Here is a 21601-nt window from a genome sequence, read left to right as displayed (position 1 = left end):
TTTCTTAAAAATATATTTTTATTGAAGTATAGTCAGTTTACAATGTTGTGTCAATTTCTGGTGTACAGCACAATACACAGTCATATAGGAACATACATAGATTTGTTTTCTTATTTTTTAACCATAAGTTACTACAAGATACTGAATATCATTCCCAGTATAAACTTGTCTATTTTATTTATAGTATTAGAATCTGCAAATCTCCAATGCCCAGTTTATCCCTTCCCACCCCTTTCCCCACTATTTTTAATGGAGGTACTGGGATTGAATCCAGGACCTTGTGTGTGCTAGGTACACACTAACCACAGAGCTATACCTCCCCCCAACATGCTGACTTTAACATTCAAGGTGACTTCTCTGTGTGTGCACACAGGGTAGACCTCTGAAAAGGGGCATTGTAATTGTTTCTAGACTAATGGCTGTGCTGAGACAAGGTGAGATGGGCAAATTTTCCCATGCTGATGTAAAGAGCTGTTCACTTGGTTTCCAACACTCTTTCTCAGGGTGAATTGCTCACCTACTCCAAAACCCTTCCTGCAGAAACTTTGGAGTCATCACTGATTCAGTGGTAACCCCTAATAATAGAGTGGTAAATTTTATAATCAGACATGGATGCTGAGAGTTCAGAGGACATGGCAACATTTTAAAATATCTAACTGTATGGTGTATTCCCCTCCCGCCGCCCTGACTGGTGCTCATTTTGTAGGTCAGCTACTTTTCTTGGAAGCAGTGTGGCCAAGGGGAGGAAGAATGTCTCTCAGATGTCAGCTTTGAGGAGGAGGAGTTCAGATGCCCAGAACTGGGCTAGCACTTCTGAATCTTCCTGAAGACCGGGCCCTGTGACTTCCTTGGGAAGCTCTGCACCACCTCACCCCCACCCCTGCGCTGCTGGAGCCTGGGGCCACTCTGGTCTGCAGCCCAAATCCTGCCTCGTTGTGCTGGGGGGCCAGGCTGGGGTTGGAGAGAGGGCCTGGCAGGAGGTAAGTGTCACCTTTGCTGGGGGAAGGATGGCTTGGACCCTGGGAAAAAGCCTGACTGTGGTTGCATCTTCACTCTGACCTAATAAAAGAGGTGTCACTACAGGGTGGGGCATGAGGCAGGGGAGGGGCGCACGTGTAGCCAAGCTGCCATTTCGCTTCGGTGTCTGTTCAGTGTGCCTGGCCAGTTTCCTACTAGCCTGTGTCACTGTGCCCGAATCGTCTTTGTGTTATGTTTCCCCAGTATTTTTGGCTGCTGCAGCTCTTTGCTTGGCAACCACTCTGGCTGCTGGTCCAGGGATGGCCCCTGAGGTGGTCCCTGGGCTCTGTCCAGCAGACCCCCAACTCACAATCAGGGGAGTTTAATTCTTCCACACAGGAGTCAGCTGAGACTTGGCTCCTGTATCCAGACTTAGAGTCAAATGGAGAGCTGCCTGCAGGGCCATATGAAGATGTTGCTGTTCCACGTCAAGGTGAGAATGACAGGATAACCCAGCATCAAAAGCTCCCAGAGGAGGTTCCAGTGCTAGGCTGGGATCAGAATCAGGCCCCAGCTCTGTCTCGACCTAAAGGTAATAAGATCAAAGCTGTAGATATAGATCTACCTTTGGATCTTCTGGGAAGCCCAGATCAGCCTCCAGAGCCCCCTGAGGAGGCTGAAATGTCCTCATCCCTGCAGGAGGCCCAGGCTCAGCGTCCAGAGCCCACTCAGGAGGTTGAGTCTCCACCCCAGCAAGAGGGTCCTGCTCAAAATCCACAGACCCCTGGGAAGGTTGAATCTTTTCCGCCCCAGGCAGAGGCCCAGGCTCAGCGTCCAGAGGCCACTGAAGAGACAGAACCAGCTCCACTTCAGCAGGGGGCTCTGTCTCAGCCTTCAGAGGGCCCTGAGGAAGTAGGCGCTGCAGTCCCTTGGGGGGAGGGAGGGCTTCAGGAGCTTTTAGCTGAACAATTAAGGCCTCATGGTCCCAATGAGAATGAAGCTCAGCAGTCAGACCTGCACAGTGTCAGTGTTAACCCTGTGGATCTGGCACTTACTATAAATCCAGAGGTCACTAATGTGGTTGAAACTTCTCCAGTTCTGCAGGAGGCCCCCTATCAGCCTCCAGAGAGCCCTGAGGAGGTGGAACCTTCTCCAGTCCAGGAGGAAGCTGCGTCTCAGCCTCCAGAGAGCCCCGAGGAGGTGCAACCTTCACTTGAGCAGGAGGCCCAGGCTCAGCCTGCAGAGCATCCTGAGGAGGCGGAACCTCCTCCATTCCCTCAGGAGGCCCAGGCTCAGCCTGCAGAGCGCCCTGAGTATGACTCTGCCCCTCTCCAGCAAGAGGCCCCAGCGCAAGTTCCGGGGTCCCCTGGTGAGACTGTACCTCAGTTTCCAGCGAGAGATGAGGCAGCAGCTCGACCTGGAAGTAAGTATCCAGCTCACTCCAACCCATCCAGTGTTACACTTAAACCAGTGGATTTGGAACTTACGGTCACTCCAGAGCCTGCTAAGGAAGGCGAGTTTACCACAGCCCAGCAGGAGGCCCTGCCTCAGCTTCCAGAGAGCCCTGAGGAGGTGGAACCTTCTCCAGTCCAGGAGGAAGCTGCGTCTCAGCCTCCAGAGAGCCCCGAGGAGGTGCAACCTTCACTTGAGCAGGAGGCCCAGGCTCAGCCTGCAGAGAATCCTGAGGAAGCGGAACCTCCTCCATTCCCTCAGGAGGCCCAGGCTCAGCCTGCAGAGCGCCCTGAGTATGACTCTGCCCCACTCCAGCAAGAGGCCCCAGCGCAAGTTCCGGGGTCCCCTGGTGAGAATGTACATCAGTTTCCACCGAGTGACGAGGCAGTAGCTCGACATGGAAGTAAGTATCCAGCTCACTCCAAGCTGTCCAGTGTTACACTTAAACCAGTGGATTTGGAACTTACGGTCACTCCAGAGCCTGCTAAGGAAGGCGAGTTTACCGCAGCCCAGCAGGAGCCCCGGCCTCAGCCTCCTGAATATTCTGTGGAGGCAGAACCTTCTCCAACCCCGCAGGATGCCACAGGTCAGCCTCCAGAGCCTCCTGAGGAAGCTGAGCCTTCTCCAGGTGAACAGGGACGACCGGCTCAGCCTTATGAGCCTAATGGGGAAGTTGTACCCTTCTCAACCCAGCAGGAGAGCCCAGCTCAGCCCACAGAGCATCCTGAGGTGGTGAACCCAGCCACCCAGCAGGAGAGCCCAGCTCAGTCTCCAGCAGAGATAGAGCCTTCCGCAACCCAGCAGGAAAGCACAGCTCAGCGTCCACAGTCTCCCGCTGAGGCCGAACCCTCTCCAGCTCATTCTCAAGATCATGTGACAACAGCTTCTCCTCCAGGCCAGGATCAAGCTCAGTCTCTGCAGTGGCCCAGTGTCACTGTTAAACCTGTGGACCTTGCACTCACCATAACTTCAGGGCCCACAAGTGAAGCTGGACCTTCTCCGCCCCAACAGGAGGCCTCATCTCAGTCTGCAGGGTCCCCTGAGCAGTTGGAACCGTTACTGGTCGAGCAGGAGGTTCTGGAACAGCCTCCAGCCCCCTCAGGAAATGGTGAACCTTCTCCAGTCCAGCTTGAGCCCCCAACTCAGCCTCCAGAGACCTCTACATCTGCCACAGCTCAACATCCAGTACATAATGAGGTGACGTTCTCACCTGCAGGGCCAGGTGAAGCTCAGCATCCAGTGATGCCTAGTACCATAGGCAAACCCCTGGATCTCACAGTTGTCATCACTCCAGAGCCTGCTAAGGAGGCTGAAAGTTCCCCAGAGCAGCAGGAGGGCTCTGCTCATTTTCCCGTTTCCCCCGAGCAGGCTGAAATTTCTCCAGTCCAGTCTAAGCCTCTTTCTCCATCTCCGGAGCACCCTGGGAGGGTTGAATCTTTCCCAGGACAACAAGAGGCCACAGCTCAGACTACAGGTCCCCCTGAGGGGGTGGGGCTTTCTTCGGTCCAGGAGGAAGCCCCGGCTCAACCTCCAGAGCCACCTAAGGAGGTTGAGATGACAGTTGGAAGACCAGGACAGAATCACACTCAGCATTCCAGCTCGCCCAGTGTCACTCATAAAGCTTTGGACCTGGGGCTTACCGTGACTCCAGGGCCTCTTACAGAGGCTGGACACTCTGCAGCCCTGCAGCAGACGACATCTCATCCAACGTACATGGAGGTGACACCTCCACAGGCAGAGCAGGTGCTGGCTCAGCATCCAGCCATGACTGAGTTCACAGTTCAGCCTCTGGATCTGGAACTTTCACTAAGTCCAGAACCTGATACAGAGGCTCGACCTTCTCCAACCACGCAGGGGACCCCAACTTGGCCTCCAGAGCCCCATCAGCCTTCATTGTATCAGGAGGTGACAGTTCCCACACCAGACCAGGATCACCCTGAGCATCTAATGTCATCTAGTGTCATAGATAAACCTTTGGATCTGGAGCTTACCATGACTTCAGTACCTACTACGGAAGCTGAACATTCCACATCGCCCCCTCCAGAACACCCTGAGGTGACACTCACCCCTTTAAGCATCACTCCAGTCACAGTTCACGCTGTGGACCTGGAAGTTACTGTAACTGGATCATCCAGTGTGGATGTTGAACCTTCTCCGACCAAGCAGGAGACCCCAACTCAGCCTCCAGAGCCACCAAAGGAGGTTGTTGTTGAATATCCACCCCATCAGGAGGTGACCATTCCGACTTCAAGTAAGGGTCAAGGTCAGCACACAACACCGTCCAGCGTCACACCTCATCACGTAGACCTGGAGCTAACCATGACTTCAGAACCTGCTATGGAGGCTCAACATTCTACAGTCCTCCAGAAGACTACAGCTCCTCCTCCTGAGGTGGCACTTGCACATCCAGACCTGACTCGAGTCACAGTTCCCCCTGTAGGTCAGGTAGATACCATAACTCGGCACCCAGGGTCACTGAAAACACCTGCTTCGGCTGAGCCTTCGGTGGTGCATTCTGTACCATACACCTCAGAAAAGGAGCAACCGGAACAGAGCGCTCCCACAAGTGTGGACATCTGTGAGCTCTGCATGTGCAGTAATGAGATCTTGTCCTGCACTGGTCTCAGCCCAGAGGAGAGGCTCCAGACAGTGCCCGTGCCGCAGCCCAGCAGCTACAACGGCACCTTCACCATCCTGTAAGAACTGCTTTTCCTCGTTTGTTCTCTGCCTCCTGCCTGACCTGGCAGCCTTTCTTCGAGGTCTTCCTGGGTCTTCCTCATCTCCCTAGCTCACACTGGCTGACTGTTTTTACCTTTTGTTTGTCTTATAAGCAATTTCTTACCTTCATTCGCCTTCTTACTATTGTTTCTTCTTCTCCAGTCTTTTACTTATAACTGCCCCTACTCTTTTTCCTTCTCCATTTTTTACTCCATTAGTTAACTTCTTAACATCTTCTCTTCTCCCATTTTTGCTCCATCCTCATTACAGCAACATGTCCCTCTCCCCATCTCATTGGTGTTAATACAACAAAGTGGTTAAGAGTAGAGATTCTGGAGTCAGACTACCTGGGTGTCAATCCAGGTCTGCCATTTATTAGCTTTGTGACTCAGTTTCCTCATCTGGAAAGTGGGGATAATCATAGCCACTATCTCATAGGATTATTGTGAGATTTAGAAGAGTTAATACATGTAAACCTCTTATATCAGTGCCTAGCATATATCTGAGTGTTAGCCATTATTTTTATTCAGTCCCTCAGGTATATTGATTACTCATCTTTGCCCTCAGTATTTCTATGTATAGCATCCATTTTATGCCCAACCCAGGGCTAAGTACTGTGGGAGCCACAGAAATATGGCATTGTCTCCAGAACATCACAGTGATAGGTGGGAGGAATGAGAACACGCCTTAAAAGGGAGGTGATGTGTAATTGAGTATTAAAAGATACAGAGAGGTGCTGAAATTAACCAGAACCTGGAATCACTGGGGTGTGGAGGTCAGGGGAAACTGCATGGATAAGCTAAAACTGTCGCTGGAACTTAAAGGCTGGCTATGACTTGTTAGAGTGAAAATAGAGAGTGCAGGCTAGGGAAAGGTGTGGCTGCAGGACTTATCAGGATTTAAGAGATCAGTCTAGCTGTGAAGTACTGGGTTAAGCACCAATGAAAGATATGCTATGAAAAACCTTGACTGTTACAAATAGGGGTTTGAAAAATATGGTATAAGATGTGGGGAGCCATTGAAAGTTTTCAAGGTAAAGAGAGAAATGATGAAAACAAGAAGTTTATTTTAGATTCCATCTGTAGTGTGATCTAGAGAGGAAGGTTGGATTCAGGGAGACCAAACAGAATGCTGTAGCAAAACCTAGGAGGAGAGTGAGAACAGGCTGAGTTAGCGTGGTTGTGACGGGAGGAGAAGGAAATCCTGAGAGCACGACAAAGGGAAAACTGACAAGGTTTAGTAACTGCCTAGAGTCAGGGGATGAGGGGTACAGGAGAGAAAAATCAAATATGTTGATGAGGAGAATGATGGTGGTACAACAGGTGGAAATACAGTTGGGAAGGAGAGCCAGTTTGAGGGAAATGGATTCAGTTTTATTGATGAACATAAAGCAACCAGAAGGCTTCTGTTTGAGTGGAAATGTCCCATAGGCAGGTGGGCAGACAGGTATCTGTTTTGACTTATTTCTGATCCCCCTGAAAATTGTGTATATAAACTAAATGGTTGTGGCTGAGGGAAGAGGACAAAGCTAAAGGTAAAAGTTCAAAGCCATCCACAGTGGTTGAAACTGAACCTCAAGCACTTAACAGCTTCTTTTAAATGTGTAAGTCATGGATACATTCTCACTGTTTAAAAGAAAATGTCATAGAAGTATACAGGCTAAAATGTGACATTCTCTCCCTACCCTCCCTCCCACCCATAAGAGAACTATTTTACTATTTGGATGTGTGTCCTTCCTTCCAGTCTCTTTCCTTTGTATTTTTTCCCCTAATGAGGTAATAACTTTACTCCTTGCTCAGTGATCTGTGCTTTTCCTTATGCAATATGTCTGAGAGATATTTCCATAATAGTCTCTAATTTCTAACTGCCCATGTCCTTCCAATACCTGGAGAGATTTAGAGGGCACTGAGCCAAAGCTTTGGTGTTACCTGGCATAAGATTTCTTTACTTGCTGATAATGATACATTTTTGCCATTTTTATCATTGATTTGTAGGAGTCATTTTAGACATATAAGTGTCTTTGGGAGAAAAAAGACTTACATTCAAAACAATTGGCAATATATATCCAAGAAATTGGACGGACAGAAAGTTCAGGTTCTGAGGAGATGCCTCATTGCTTGTGCCAGTGGCCTCACATTATATCTTTATTGTATCTTTAGGAATTGTGCCCACTGGGAAGCTGAGAAGCTGTGGGAGGTAGAAAGCTGGTCTTTTCTGCACTTGAGTATTCCCCACAAGGTTGCCATGATTCTCTCACTTAGTCTGCTCGTTCTCTCCCTACCTATTTAAGGATATGAACTGTTTCTTCACAGAGATTTCCAAGGAAACTCTATTTCTTACATTGATGAAAATACTTGGAAGCCTTACCGCTGGACTGAGAAACTGTGAGTATATTCTCTCCAAATATGCATACAAAACACTAACTGCCTTGTCAGATTCTTCTTGGTCCAGAATTCTGAGGTCAACAGCTGTGTTAAAAGGTATTTGCCCCTTCACATTCCAAACCAAACTATTGATTGAAATTCTGTTTTTATTTAAAAACTTAAACTTGGCAGGCCCTCATTCAAATAGGCAAGAACCAACTTAAACTTATTTTCCATTACACCAATAATACATGATTATATTCTCCATATAGAAAAATGAAATAACAGGTGTAGTGAAAACCCTCCTTGTGCCTTAATCCCCCACCCACACAGTTTGGAGTTTAGTAAAACAGTCCTTCCAGACTCTTTTCCATGTATTTGACTACATACACATTTACAGATAACAAAATAAGTTAGTTGTGTGACTTTATTATATCTTTTTACTTAAGTGATTAAAATCTTGCAACATGATTCTTTAATGTCACGATACATCTTAGATTTCTTTCCCTCCCAGTACATAGAGGGTTGCCCCATTTATTTAAACTCCTACATAATATTCCATAGTATGGACGCATCAGTTTAATAATGCCCGTATTGAAAGGTGTTTAGATTATGTCCAGTTTTCTTGTTACAAACACTGCTGCAATGAACATCCTTGTGCATGCATCTTTGTGAACCTGTCAGGTATTTCTGTAGAATAGATATGTAGAAATGGGATTGTTGGGGCGAAGACTATGTAGAGACAAACTTCTAATTGCCCTCAAGCAAGTTGTGCCAGTTGACACTCCAGTCAGCACTCCCTGACAGCCTTTGTTTCCCCACAGCCTTCCACTGCTGGATGTTCTCCATGTTTTGGGCTGATCTGAAGGGTGAATAAAAGGGGTTCCATCTGAATTTGAATTTTTCTGAGTACCTGTGAATTTAAATATCTTTATATGTGTGTTGAGCATTTGTATTTCATCTCTGAATTGTCTGTCCTCTTTTCATTTTTCTATTTTTTTAAATTGATTTGTAGATAAGTCAGCTTAAATAAGATAATGATTTTAGGGGGAAGGCTATATTCAAAGCAGTTAACTGGCATTTTTTATGGCAGTTTGTATTATTCAACTTGAATAGACAAATCATAAGTATAACTTCCAAATTACATTGTTGATAAGATATTCTACATCTTTTTGTATTAAGTCTTCAAAAATATCCAAAGTATTGTCATATCTACCTGTAATCAGTATAAAAATTAATGAGAGAGTCTCCATACTTTTTGTCCGTACTCTGAAATCTCAATTTTGTTGCTAAATTTTATTTGTATTTAGATTTCTTAAAATTTACAGTTGAAAAGTTGTATCACATACCCAAATTGTTGCAAACACAGTTTAAGTTTTCCGATAATTACATTGAGTATCAGTTTTTACATTTTAATTTTAAAAATAAGTAAATTAAATTAGAATTCAACTCCTTAGGCACATTAGCCACTCAAGTACTCAGTAGCCACATGTTGCTAGACATGCAGCACTACATGCTACATGCAAGAACAAAATAAATTTACAAAATATTGTTGAATGAAAGAACATAGAGAATAATACATAAGTCATTCCACTCACATAAAGTTCAAGAAGCAAGAATAAATTATATTCTTTGTGGCTGATGTATAAAAGGCAAAACTACATTTGAAAAGGAAGGGAAGTAGTATTAAAGTCAGGATAGTGGTTCCCTCTAGGGAGAGGGCTGTAATTGGGAAGGAGCACAGCGGGGGCTCCGGGGGTGCTGGCTGTGATCTTTCTTGAAGTGGATGGTGTTACATGGGGATTTCTAATTATTAAAGTGAACAGGTTTGTATATTTTACGTACATTTTAACCTTGAAAAAAATTTCAGTGGGGAAAAAAAATCAAATGACTTCATTTCCAGCCCTAATATCCTCTGGGACTTCCACATGCAGTTTGGGAAAAGCGAGAAAGGCATGGCAGCTCTGCAGCCTCAGTGCTGCCCAGAGTTGGGTTCTAACCAAGGACTTGTGATCTGCAGAGTAGGCCTTAAATACATGATTTGGTGAGGAAGAGTGGATAGGGGTGTGCGTGTGCGTGCGTGTGTGCATGTGTGTGTGTGTGTGTGTAATGGAAAGGGATGGACACAAAGGTAGACGTGAGAAGAAATGATTAAATGAAACCGGAGTGGAGATCACCATATCTAAAATAAGAATTAGGGTATTTAGGTGGCACCGTTACCCAGGTTTCCCCTACATATATGACTTAGTCCTATGTAGTAAATAATTGTAGTTGTTTTGCATATTGATCCAAAAATAACCTTTTCATTTTTCAGAATTCTCAGAGATAATTCTTTGACTGAGTTGCGTAAGGATTCATTTAAAGGCTTGCTAGCCCTGCAGTATTTGTAAGTTAATTAGTTAATCTTTTATTTATGAGTTCTTAGTTATATCATCGATAAAGTAATTAAGGGGTTTAAATTAAATAACCTCTACAGTTTTTTTGAGCAATAAAATTCTATAATTCTCTAAGTCTGTAGGGTCCCAGCCCATCTCTCTAGCATCAAATACCTCCTATTCATTTTTAATTTTTAATTTATATAGATAAAAAATTACCTTTTAGTTGTAGAGGAAAAGTGGTAATGTGGTCTGAGCAATTATAGACACCCATATGAACCTTATTATGTAAGTGTTCTTATACCATCCACTTACATTTAGTTTATGGCCCACGGATGAGATCCTTCCCATGATCTGTATTTGACAGCACACAAGTTAAGGATGATGTTTAAAGGGCTGTAAGTGGGAAAACAGGGGAAAAAAACAAAGGAAAACACACGGCAGAGACTGTGTGTGGCCTGCACAGCCTCACGTACTCACTGTGTGGCCTTCACAGAAAAGGTGTGAAAAAGGTGCTTTAGTAGAATGAGAGGAATTAAAGTAAAGCTGAGATTGTCACCTAGAGGACCAGAAAATATAGAACACTTACATTAATATGAATGCCATTAACTCATAATTTTCATCTAAATTAAATTCACATTTAAATATTAAATGTTAAAGTAGATGAATTATGTAAACAGTATTGTCCAGAACATATCAAGTTACCAAGAGAACAGACTGATGTTAAGGATTCAATGCAGGAATTGTTATACCAATATTAAAAATGTTTAAGTTGCTGGTTAAAGTGGTATAGTTACAACTGTTTACACCAAATAAGCATATTAGAAATGTCCCTAACTTCACTATTTACAAAAAGGAAAACTCTGCTTTGTCATTGTACAAGGAAAGAAATGTTTGCATAGTACTTTTGTTAATTTAGAGATAAGGAGATACTGTGTTCTCTGCTATAAAAGATCAATTTTTATCCTTTCTCCGTGGCATCCAGAGCTGTGTATGTCATTAATCCTTACTAAGCTAACTAATGATGCTCTTTAGCAAAGAGATTCTTCTTGCAAATATAGAAGGCTAAGGGAAGTGGGCATAAGGAGCCTCATATGGCCCTAAAAATAGTCCTTTTAACTATCAAACAATCCAAGCCTTAAGGGGCAACCACTTTTGTATTAGTCTTCTTGGGTCCCTCTGTCATCTGGGCTCCAAACCTTAGAAACACAGTTTGGAGAAAAGTAAATGAGATAACTGCTCAGTGGATTGGGCCATTAATTACTTCTACTATGAAATACCCTCTTAGCAGATTATTTCGTGTTAGCATAAGTTATCCTCACTCATTTAAAAAAAATGTCAATCAGTAAAAAAGAATATGCCGAGCAGTGTGCCTAGTGTTGTAAACACAAAGATAGGTAAAACAATTCCTTCTAGGAAATCCTGATCTTACAGGGAAAAAAGAAACCAAAAAAAAAACGTAAGCTCAAACCGTCATGCAGAAACACTAAGTGGATGACAGAGTGCTGCAGAGGCGTAGAAAAGGGGGTGTTTCTTCTAAAACAGTCATTTTCTTCCTCCTGTTCACTCCCCAGCTAATTGTTTATTTTAAAAACTATCTGACTTTGCTTTGTGTCCACACATTGGCTTTAAACATGATAGACAATGCACATGAGCAGGTCTAGTCCATACATTCAAGGAGTTTATACTCAGAGGAAATGGGCTGCAAAAACAGCTATATAAGAAAAAAAGAAGTGGAGAGGAGCAATGAGAGCTCTAAGTTGGTTTTGGAGCTCAGAAGAGGGAAGAAAGACTCCAAACTGGATCAGGGAAAATGTTAGAGCAGCGCTGTTTGAACAGGACCTTAAACGGCCACTGTGTGTCATCAGACAGACATCTTGGGAAGAGTACATTTGCAGAAAGAAGGTAGGAGAGAGGCAAAACACAGGAAACATGCTTTGAGTACCTGGAGAGTACCAGTAGGAAGAGTAGATTAGGACCAGATCATCTAGGGCTTTGAAGGCCATGCCGAGGGTAACACGCCAGGCTGCCCCGTTCCCACAGCAGTGCTGTCGGACAGACTCGAGCCTGCAGCAGAATCAGTCACTTGGAGGGCTTGTTAAGGCACAAGTTGTGCCCCACAGTCGCTGATTCAGTTGGTCCAGAGTAGAGCTGAGCATTTCTTCAGTAAGTTCACAAGTGATGCTGGTATTTGAGAACCACATCTGGAGAGTTAATCTGGTGACTGTACAGGATGGCTGAGAAAGGAAGAGACTAGAGGTGCAAACACCAGTCAGAAGACAGTTGCACCCACCCAGGAGAAAGGGGAGGCTAAGAATCAGTGGACATAAGATAGCCAGCTATAGTCAAGAGCAGGTGTTTCAAATAAAAGTCAATATTTTGGTGTAACACTGAATTAGTTCAAGTTACACATTAATAAGAGGAGCAATTCCTTTCAAGTCATATGAAAGGCTATCTTTTATTTCTTCTGGTATTGAATTGGCATAGAAAAACAGAATTAAACTGGGAGGTATGTAAATAGAGTATTCATTTTCACATTAAACATTATAATTCTATATGGAGGTTAAAAACTTTGAGTTTATCATCCAGAATTTGTTGGACTATGAAAGGTTATCTAATGAATTCTTCTGCTCTGAGGAAAGATTACCTCCAACATCTACCAAGATCCATACAGGTGTATGTTTTGTTAGTGAACATAATGAAAGTGAGACTCTTAAGACAGGCGAGGGCAGGGTTAGGGGCTTTGGAAGGTTTAAATAACAATTCATAAGGATTAGTGGTTATATAGAAGCTGCTTATTCATTATTATTATTCTAACCTCTAGTAGTTATTCATACTAATTAGATATCTAGTAGCTAATTGAGGCAATATTTTCCTTTTCCTTTTCCTTTTCCTAGAGATTTATCTTGCAATAAAATACAGTTTATTGAAAGCGGTACATTTGAATCACTACCTTTTCTGGAGTTTGTGTAAGTTACAATTATAACTTCATTATGTTGGGAATTTTTATAAAATTATAAATATGATTATAAATAATTAATTTGCTACTGATTTGGAAACATTAAAATTTTTGTTTAGAAATCTACTAGAATTATGTAGCTAACCCTTTTTGTCTCTCACAAAGATTTGCACTCAGATGACATTTGGCAATGTCTGGACACATTTTTGGTTATCAGAACTGTAGGTATGCTGCTGCATTCTGGTGGACAGAGGCCAGAGATGCTGCTAAACCCCCTACAGGGTACTAGACAGCCCCCCACAACAAAAAGTTGTCTGGCCCAAAATGTCAGTAGTACTGCCCTTTGCTAGAGAAGAAAGGATCACTTATCGCAAATATTTATTGAGGATTTACCGTTTTGTATCTAATGCACCATGTATATAATCATGAAACTATAACTCACAAGCAACTATTTTCCACACTGAGATTTCTTTAGTGTATTGAAAGGATAATGAGGTCATGTTTCATTGTATATAAATTAGAATTACTGCCAAAGGTTAAAGTTCTGATAGGATATTTTTTTCTTCTTCTTTTGCTCGTGTCTTTTTTTTTTTTCTTTTTTCTAGCAATCTTGGTTGTAATTTAATAGTAGACCTGAGCTTTGGAACGTTCCAGGCCTGGCATGGAATGCAGTTTTTACAGATGATGTAAGTGCAATAGATAAATACATGTAAAAAACTATGTTTTGGTTATTGGTAATTGGTTATCTGGGTGTAAGCTCACTATGGATTCTAGAAATTATGTCTTGAAATCCATTCTTTTTTTTTCTTTTTTTTTTTTTAATGAGAAAACTAAGGTACAAAGAGGCCATGAGACTTGTCTAACTCATATATGGAACACTTTGCTTTCCCTAGTACTGATGTTTGGCACGAGCAATAAAATAAAAAGCACCCAACAGGAACACTCAAATTAGCATTGTCATGGAATCCCATTGTTGTTGCTCCAATATGCAAATAGTACTTGAAATTACACTTTTGATTTTAATTCCTGCTCATGTGCAAAATTCCTAACTACTTAAAATGTATGCAGCACAGAGCTGCAAAGAACTAAGTTTAGCCCAAAATTCTTCAGGGAGCAATAGGTATGGGTGCCTTCTCAAGTATTAGCTTCTTTTAAATGGTAAAGCGGAAAGAATTCCTGGACACCCACCTCTCTTCCCAACTACACAAAACATTATTTTTCAAAAAGTCTATATTAGTCTGAGGTGAATGATCTGTGGCCAATAGGAACCTTTGAGGTATGGATGTTTGTGTTAAGCTGTAATGTGAAAAATATAAAGAAGATACATTGCTATAGCTGAATTCTCTATACTTTCTTTTCTGACTACTTCTAATAAGAAGTGTGGGTTTTTCAGAACCTTGAAAATTCTGTGATTTCTCCATGTCACAAGCAGATGACAGCAGGTAGGTTCAGTGGCCTGAAGGGGATTTTAGACTCAAGGTGAAGAGCCTCCTCTAAATCAGGCTTTGGAAAAGACTCTCCTATTTGTCTTCTGGTTCAGAAATGCAGTTTCACAAAGTTCACTTTGGGTTAATGAAGGTGTCGAGGGTGCGTCTGGAGCTGGACTAACAGTTCTGCAGATGCCCACCAGGGGCAGCCTCCCTCCCCCCTTCATTAGCTTGCTGGTGCCTAACTTGTGGAAAGAGAATGGAGGGTCAGTTTTTCTCTTGCCAGTGCACCGGGCAGTGGGCTCCTTAGGTCCCTCCGCCAAGAGGTTTTAGTAGCATTGGTACCATGTCTTAAACTCATGACCTTTCCTAAACATTTTATAACACCAAGAGTCTCATAAGAACCTAAGTTTCCTTATGGTTCTGTAGGCGAGCCAGGGGAAAAAGAATTGTGGAATCACAATTGATAAAAATGACTGAATTTATTGGAAAACATCCGCTGAGTGCCATGTGCACTGTGTGTCTGCACTTCACTAAGTGCTGGGGTTACAAAGAAGAATAGGCCAAAGATTTTGTCCCCAAGAAACTTTCATACTGGAAGAAAATTGATGGTAAAACTTATGAGAGCCATGCTAGCATCTCTGCAGCAGGGTAGCCAAGTAGGGAAGCAAGGAAGCAGAAAATGAGTGGTGGGTTAGAAAGGATGGTCATGCAAGAGGCACGAGCCTGATCTTCTTCAATTTCTGTGTTCATCTGAAGTGGCAGAAAAAGTTAATGAAAGAATCAGAGCTGGTGTTGGAAATAAATTAATATTGTTTTCCTAAAATTCATTCACAGTTACTTTCAAAAGATTGTGAGAATACAGTAAGTGTGTGCTGGGGGCTGGGCTCCTCCTTTGTTTTGTACCAAATCTAGAAAGTCTAGAATGTGCCACCCCTTGAGTTGTCATTTTGTTGCCTATTACATTACTGAGGTGTTTATAAGTTCAAATAATATTTATCCCTGCATTAAATAAGTCTGGAAAAGGGCCCCAGCTGAGGTGGATTTATGATCAATTAAATGAAGCTGAAGCTGCAGGGCTCCCCACTTGCCTAGGTCCCTTCCAAGGTCTTGGGATGGGTCCTAGCGATTTTTGTGTTCATAACTTTGCATGTTTTTATTAGACAGGGTTTTTCCCAAGTAGGTGAGGTTCAAGACCCACAAAGCCTGGGTGAGTTTCAGGTAATTATAACTCAGATGGTTTCTTGAATGAAACCTCTATGTTATTGACAAACCCCAGGTGAACAAGTGAGAGGTGTGCTAGAGTCTATTTTGAATGTGAAGTCCCCCTCAAAGATGAGCCAAGAGCTAATTAATTAATAAAGCACCGTTTTTACCTTTGTGTTTTGTTTTGGTGGTGGGAGGTAACTCTTATTTATTTATTCTCCGAGGAGGTACTGGTACTGCTAAGTTTAATATTTTCTCCTTGTCCTTGATTTTTGTCACTTTGATTACTGTGTGACTTGGTGTGCTCCTCTTTGAGTGGATCCTGTGTGGAACTCTGCACTTCCTTGACGTGGGTGACTGTCTCCTTTCCCAAGTTGGGGAAGGTTTTTGTTATTAGGACATGGGCTATGTTTGAAGGCTCCCACTGTCATGGAGAGCAAAGGTCTAGGACAAGTGAAAGCAACACAGATCTCACTGTCCTGACAGAAGTTAATGTGTTTTTCTTAAATAAATTACTCCCCAGATTGCCACAAGCCCATTGGTTAAATTTCCAGAGTTCTGAGAAAGTTGATTCTGACAATTTTTGTGAGTTTTTTTGTTGTTGTTTTATGGAGGGATGAATTTTCAGATGTCCTCACTCCACCATTTTTACTGATTAGCCTGCAACATGGTTTAAAATCTAAAACCTCAATGACCATAGGCTAATTAAGTAGTTAATCATGGGAGATATTTGAAGAAAAGAAATATAAGAGAAAGTGTGATTCTCATAGAGGCTCTCGCAGATTGGGAGATGAAATTTGAAAAGGTATTTCTATATTTAGTGCCCTCAAAATTAAGGTTAAAGTAATAAATTATTTTAAACACACTCCTTTTTTTTCTTCTTCTTCTTTTTTTAAATACAGGTTAAACACAGGCTTTGGAGTCAGATCTGAGTTCAAATTCCAGCTCTGCTTCTTACTAGCTTGACGAGTTAGGACAAGTTATATACCTTCTCTGTGCCTTGGTTTCCTCATTTGTAAAATGGGATAATAATATTTATTGCATAAGGTTACTGTGAGGATTAAATATTAAATGTTGATCATAGATACCTGGCAATCCAAAAGGCATTAGTTGTGATTACCTTTACAATATTCTGCACAAGTACACTAATGATTCTTGAATAGAGTTAATTAACCTAAAGGCAAATTTTCTTTCTTCTTGTTTCTTTTGGGTTTTTAAAAATTTTTTTTTCTTTTTCTTCTTTGTTTCAAAGAATTGAGAAGAAAATCTATTCCAGCATTTTGGAATAAAAATTTGCTCAGAAAATGAATTTGTCACTTTGTTGATATATAAACAAAATGGCATTTGTTCAACAAACATTTCTTAAGTACCTAATAAATACTAGGCACTGTGTCAGGCACAGAGATGACAATGACAATAAATTATAGTCCTTGCTCTCATGGAGCTGACAATCCAGGAGACTTAGAAGTAAGGAGGTGACCCCACACACAGTAGCAAAGGCTGTGACAGAAGAACACACATGGGAGTGTGCAATGGGAGTGTGGGTCTCCCCAGTTCCTCTTGTATTTTTCTCTTCAGCTCCAGAAGCAAGGGATTGGTCCCACTTTTGTCTTTAACTGGGCAGTTTAAAACATGCAATTTAAAAATTTTCTAGAGATGAAAGAAAAATGCCTTGATTTACAGAGGACACTAGAAATAGTATTTCTTACAGAGGAAGGGCTTCCTACCAGCATAGTCCCTTCTAGGGTTTTTGACCTAAAAAGTTCTTTAGCATATTTTTTTCTTTCCTATCCACTTCTCCCTCTATTTTTTTCTCTTTCTGTTCTCTACTTTATCATCTAGACACCTGGGTAGTTCCCAAATGAAGAGAGCTTTACAAATTCTACGGGTGATTTGTAGGTAAATTCAGAAAATGACTCCTTTTTACCTTTAAGTTTCATACCAAAAAAATGAATATAAACTTTCATGAACATTATTGAAAATGCAGATAATTTTACTGCCATTCTATTTTTCAGAAATCTCAGTCATAATCCTTTGACAACAGTTGAAGATTCTTATCTTTTTAAATTGCCAGCATTACGATATTTGTAAGTATTGCAACAGTCTTACGGCTCTTGAGTTGATTTCTGCTCTTTTTTACTTTCATCAGAGATTGAGGATTTTGGCTAAGAAGTCATAATTTAAATTTTAACTGCGTTATTGAGGTAAGAGTTATTGGTAAAGAAAAGGATTAAGAAAGAATGTATATGAGTAAGGCAGCCAGCAGAGGAAGAAAATTGTGTTGAAAAACACTTATAGAGATCAAACATGTAAAAATAAGATTTATCCCAGAAAGCAAAATGGAATAAAGTGTATATTATTTAAAAAAAAAAAAAGTATTCAACACAGGTGGATGTAGTTGAGATTGAGAGGTAGGATAATGGTTAAAAAAAAAAAAAAAAAAGGAAAAGAAAAGGAAAAAAAAAAGAAAAAGATGGTCCTGTTCAGCACCGAGGTCAGTAATTTAATGATGCAAATAAATTTAAATTTCTTCAATAAGAGCTCCCTGGGATTACTGTCTATGGCAAGTAAGAAGCCAGAATTGAAATAATCACATATTAATTATCTTTTTAAGTGTAGAATTTTTGCTTTGGGTTTAAATCATGCCTCTTTGGGCTTTTCCTTCAGAGACCTGGGAAAAACAGAAGTCTCGCTTACAACAATAGAAAGAATCCTCATGATAAGCGTTGAATTGAAAACACTGTAAGTTGATTTGTATTACATTTATTTTCAGTTAATTGCTTTTTATAAGTTTTATTATTCTCTTAAGTCAGCTTTATTGTTGTATAAGTTTCATAATTTTCATATAGTAGAATTTACTCTTTTTACAGAGTTTGCTGTGTTTTGACAAATGTGTAGTTATATAGCCACTGCCACATCTGAGATATAGAAAACTTCTGCAGCCCCAATAGTCACCTCATGTCCCTCTGAGGTCAGTCCCCTCCTCCCACCACCAACCCTGGCAAACAGCAATCTGATTGTTGTCCCTATAACTTTGCCTTTTCCAGAATGCCTTGTAAGTTAAGTCATAGGGTATGTGGCCTTTTGTTTTTGGCTTGTTTCACTTAGCCAGTCCCTGGAGATTCATCCATGCTGTTATACCTGTCCATAGTTCATTTCTCTTTATTGCTGAGTAGTGGTCCAGTTGTGTGGATATACAGTTCTTTATGCATTCATCAGGGGGTGAACATTTGAATTGTTTCTGGTTTTCTGGCTGTTTTGAATAAAGCCGCTAAAACCCCTCATGTATGTGTAAACATACATTCTATGTGAATATATGTTTTCGTTTTTTTGGGACAAAATACCTAAGGGTGGGATTGCTGCATCCTATGCCAAGTGCATGTTTAACTTTTTAAGAAACTGCTAAACTTTTCTACAGTGACTGTACCATTCTGCATTCCCGTTAGCAGTGCATGAGAGTTGCAGTTGCTCCACAGCTTTACCTGATCCTTATATTTCAGGTTTTAAGAAAAATTTTAACCTCTCTATTAGGTATGTATGTATACTTCCATTTGTCTTGGGTAAATACCTGCCAGTAGGGTGGCTGGATCATTCGTACGTGTATGTTTAAATTAAAAAACTATTTTCCATAATTGTCCAGCCATTTTACATGTCTACCAGCAGGGTATGAGAGTTCCGTTTTCTTCACATTTTTGCCAACAGTTGCTATGATCATTATTTTTAACTTTAGATAGTTTAATAGTTACATAGTGGCATCTCAGTGTAGCATCCCTAACGATTAATCATGTCAAACATCTTTTCATATGCTTCTTTTCCATCTATGTATCTTTGAATTTTTTGTCTATATTTTTGATTGAGTTTTGAGTGTTCTTTATATATTCTGGAAACAAATCCTTTATTCAATATGTAATTTGTTAAGTATTCTGTGATTGAACTTCATTCTCTCAAGAGTCTTTCACAGGGCTGAAATTCTTAAATTTGATCATGTCATATTTGTCTGGGTTTTTTTAATGGACAATGCTTTTGGTGTTGTGTCTATGAAATCTTGTTTAAGTCAAGGTCATAAAAAATTTCCCATTTTCTTCTGAAAGTTTTATACTTTTAGATTTTATGTAAAGATCTTTGAACCAATTTGATTTCATTTATATATGGTTTGGATTTTTTTCTTTTTTTTTTTTTTTTTTTTTGTGGATCTTCAATTATTCCAGCAAAATTTGTTCAAAAGACTATTCTTTCTCTACTCAACTGCCTTTGAAGCTAAAAGTCATTTGCCCATATCACTCTAGTTTTGGACTTTACGTTTTGTTCCTTTGATCTTTTTGTCTATCTTTCCACTACTATCAGAATATCTTGAAAACATAGCTTCATAAGTCTTGAAATCAGGTGGTGTTCTCCAACTTTGCTCTTTTTCATAGTTGTTTCAGTTATTCTAGGAACTTCACATTTCCATGTGAAGTTTAGAATTAGCTTGTCACTTTCTATAGAAAAGCCTACTGGGATTTAGATCTGTAAATCAATTTGGGAAGAGTTGACATCGTAACAATATTGAATCATCTGATCCATGAATACGTTATATCTCTCCATTTACTTACGTCTTCCTTAATTTTTCCCAGCAATATTTTATAATTTTCAGTGTGCAGATGTTCTACATCTTTTGTCAGAGTTTTTCTTAAGTATTTTATACTTTTAATGCTACTGTAAGTAGTGTTTTAAAACTTTAATTTCTGATTATTTGTTGAGAGAAATTAGTTTTTGGTATATTGGTCTTGCACTCTGCAAATTTAGTAAACTCATTTATTAGTTTCACTAGTTTTTTTGTAGATTCCATCAGGTTTTCTACATAATCATGTCATTTGCAAATAAAGTTTTACTTCCTCCTTTCCATTGTGAATTTTGTTTATTTATTTGTTTGTTTGTTTGTTTGTTATTTTTCTTGCCCTCTTGCACTGGCTAGACCCTTCAGTGCAGTATCTAATAGAAGTAATGAGGGTGGACATCCTTGCCTGATTGTGGAGAGAAAGCACTTTGTCTTTCCCCATTAAATATGATGTTAGGTTTTTTGTGGAAGGCATTTATCAAGTTGAGGAAGCTTTCTGGCATTCCTAGTTTCCTGCGGCCTGCTTTTTTCTTTAATCAGGAATGGATGTTAGATTTTGTCATATTTTTTCTGTGTCTATTTACATGATCATATGGTTTTTCTTTTTTAGTATTTTAACTTGAATAAATTACATTGATTTTCAAATATTAAACCAAGTTTGCATTGCTGAGATAAACCCTACTTGGTCATGATGTATCATCTTTTTATATATTACTTGATTTGATAGGCTAAAGTTTTGCTAAGAATTTTTACACCTGTGTTTATGAGAAATATTGGTCTGTAGTCTTCTTTTCTTGTAATGTCACTGTCCAGTTTTGATATGTTGAATTTGGCCTTATAAATGATTTGAGAACTATTCCCTCCTCTTCAACATTCTGATAGAGTTTGTGTAAAATTGGTATTAGTTGTTCCTTAAATGTTTGGTAGAATTTACCAGTGAAGCTATGCGGGCTTGAAGCTTTCTTTGTGGGAAGGTTTTAAAGTGCACATCCAATTTCTTTAATGATGCTATTTAAGTTATGTATTCATTCTCGAGTAAACTTTAGTAGTGCACATCTTTCCAGAAATTCATCCATTCCATCTTGAATTTATTGGTATAAAGTATTTCATTATATTCTCATTATCCTTTCAATAGTTGTAGTATTTTTCTGTTTTCCCTTTTCTTTCTACTTTGATCTTTATTATTTTCTTTCTTCTCTTACTCTCTGATTAAATTGTCCTTCTTTTTCTAGTTTAAGGTGGAAGCTGAAGAAGCTGAGTATGGCGTTAGCAATAAACCACATGTTGATGTTTTCAGTTTCAGTCGATTCAAAATTGTTTCTAATTTCCCTTTGACTTATTCTTTGACTATAAGGTTACTTTGAAGTGTGTTCTTTAATTTCCAAATATTTGGAGATTTTTCAGATTTGTTAGTTTCTAATTTAATTCCATTGTGGTCAGAGACATACTGAATGACTGAAATCATTTTAAATTTATTAAGACTTGTTTTATAGCCAATAATTTGTTGGAATACACCAGAATATGGTCTGTTTTGGTAAATGTTACGT

At 40.5% G+C, this 21601-nt stretch overlaps 2 protein-coding genes across 11 annotated transcripts in view; one reads left to right on the top strand and one right to left on the bottom strand.

Moving 5' to 3' along the window:
* The window catches only part of LOC116157877 (uncharacterized), a 696771-nt gene that overhangs the window by 171160 nt on the left and 504010 nt on the right, over positions 1 to 21601 (bottom strand). The gene's annotated exons all lie outside the window — the stretch shown is intronic.
* LOC116157898 (leucine-rich repeat-containing protein 37A) overlaps positions 1 to 21601 on the top strand; it is a 196702-nt gene that overhangs the window by 156476 nt on the left and 18625 nt on the right. For 7 of the 10 annotated variants that reach the window (XM_064495074.1, XM_064495078.1, XM_064495077.1 and 4 more), the window contains 8 exons: positions 707 to 980; positions 1357 to 5105; positions 7440 to 7511; positions 9805 to 9876; positions 12763 to 12834; positions 13430 to 13510; positions 17473 to 17544; positions 18125 to 18199. In XM_064495074.1, the coding sequence (XP_064351144.1) occupies positions 1639 to 5105; positions 7440 to 7511; positions 9805 to 9876; positions 12763 to 12834; positions 13430 to 13510; positions 17473 to 17544; positions 18125 to 18199 (3911 nt within the window). In that variant the 5' untranslated portion in view covers positions 707 to 980; positions 1357 to 1638. Of the gene's footprint in view, positions 1 to 706; positions 981 to 1356; positions 5106 to 7439; positions 7512 to 9804; positions 9877 to 12762; positions 12835 to 13429; positions 13511 to 17472; positions 17545 to 18124; positions 18200 to 21601 lie in introns of those variants that run through there. The other 3 variants (XM_064495079.1, XM_064495075.1, XM_064495076.1) reach the window with 3 other exon arrangements.

Source organism: Camelus dromedarius, chromosome 16 (assembly GCF_036321535.1).
Source record: "Camelus dromedarius isolate mCamDro1 chromosome 16, mCamDro1.pat, whole genome shotgun sequence".
Taxonomy (NCBI): Eukaryota; Metazoa; Chordata; class Mammalia; order Artiodactyla; family Camelidae; genus Camelus; species Camelus dromedarius.
The sequence above is the reverse complement of the archived record's forward strand: the minus strand, read 5'-3'. Positions and strand labels throughout refer to the sequence as shown.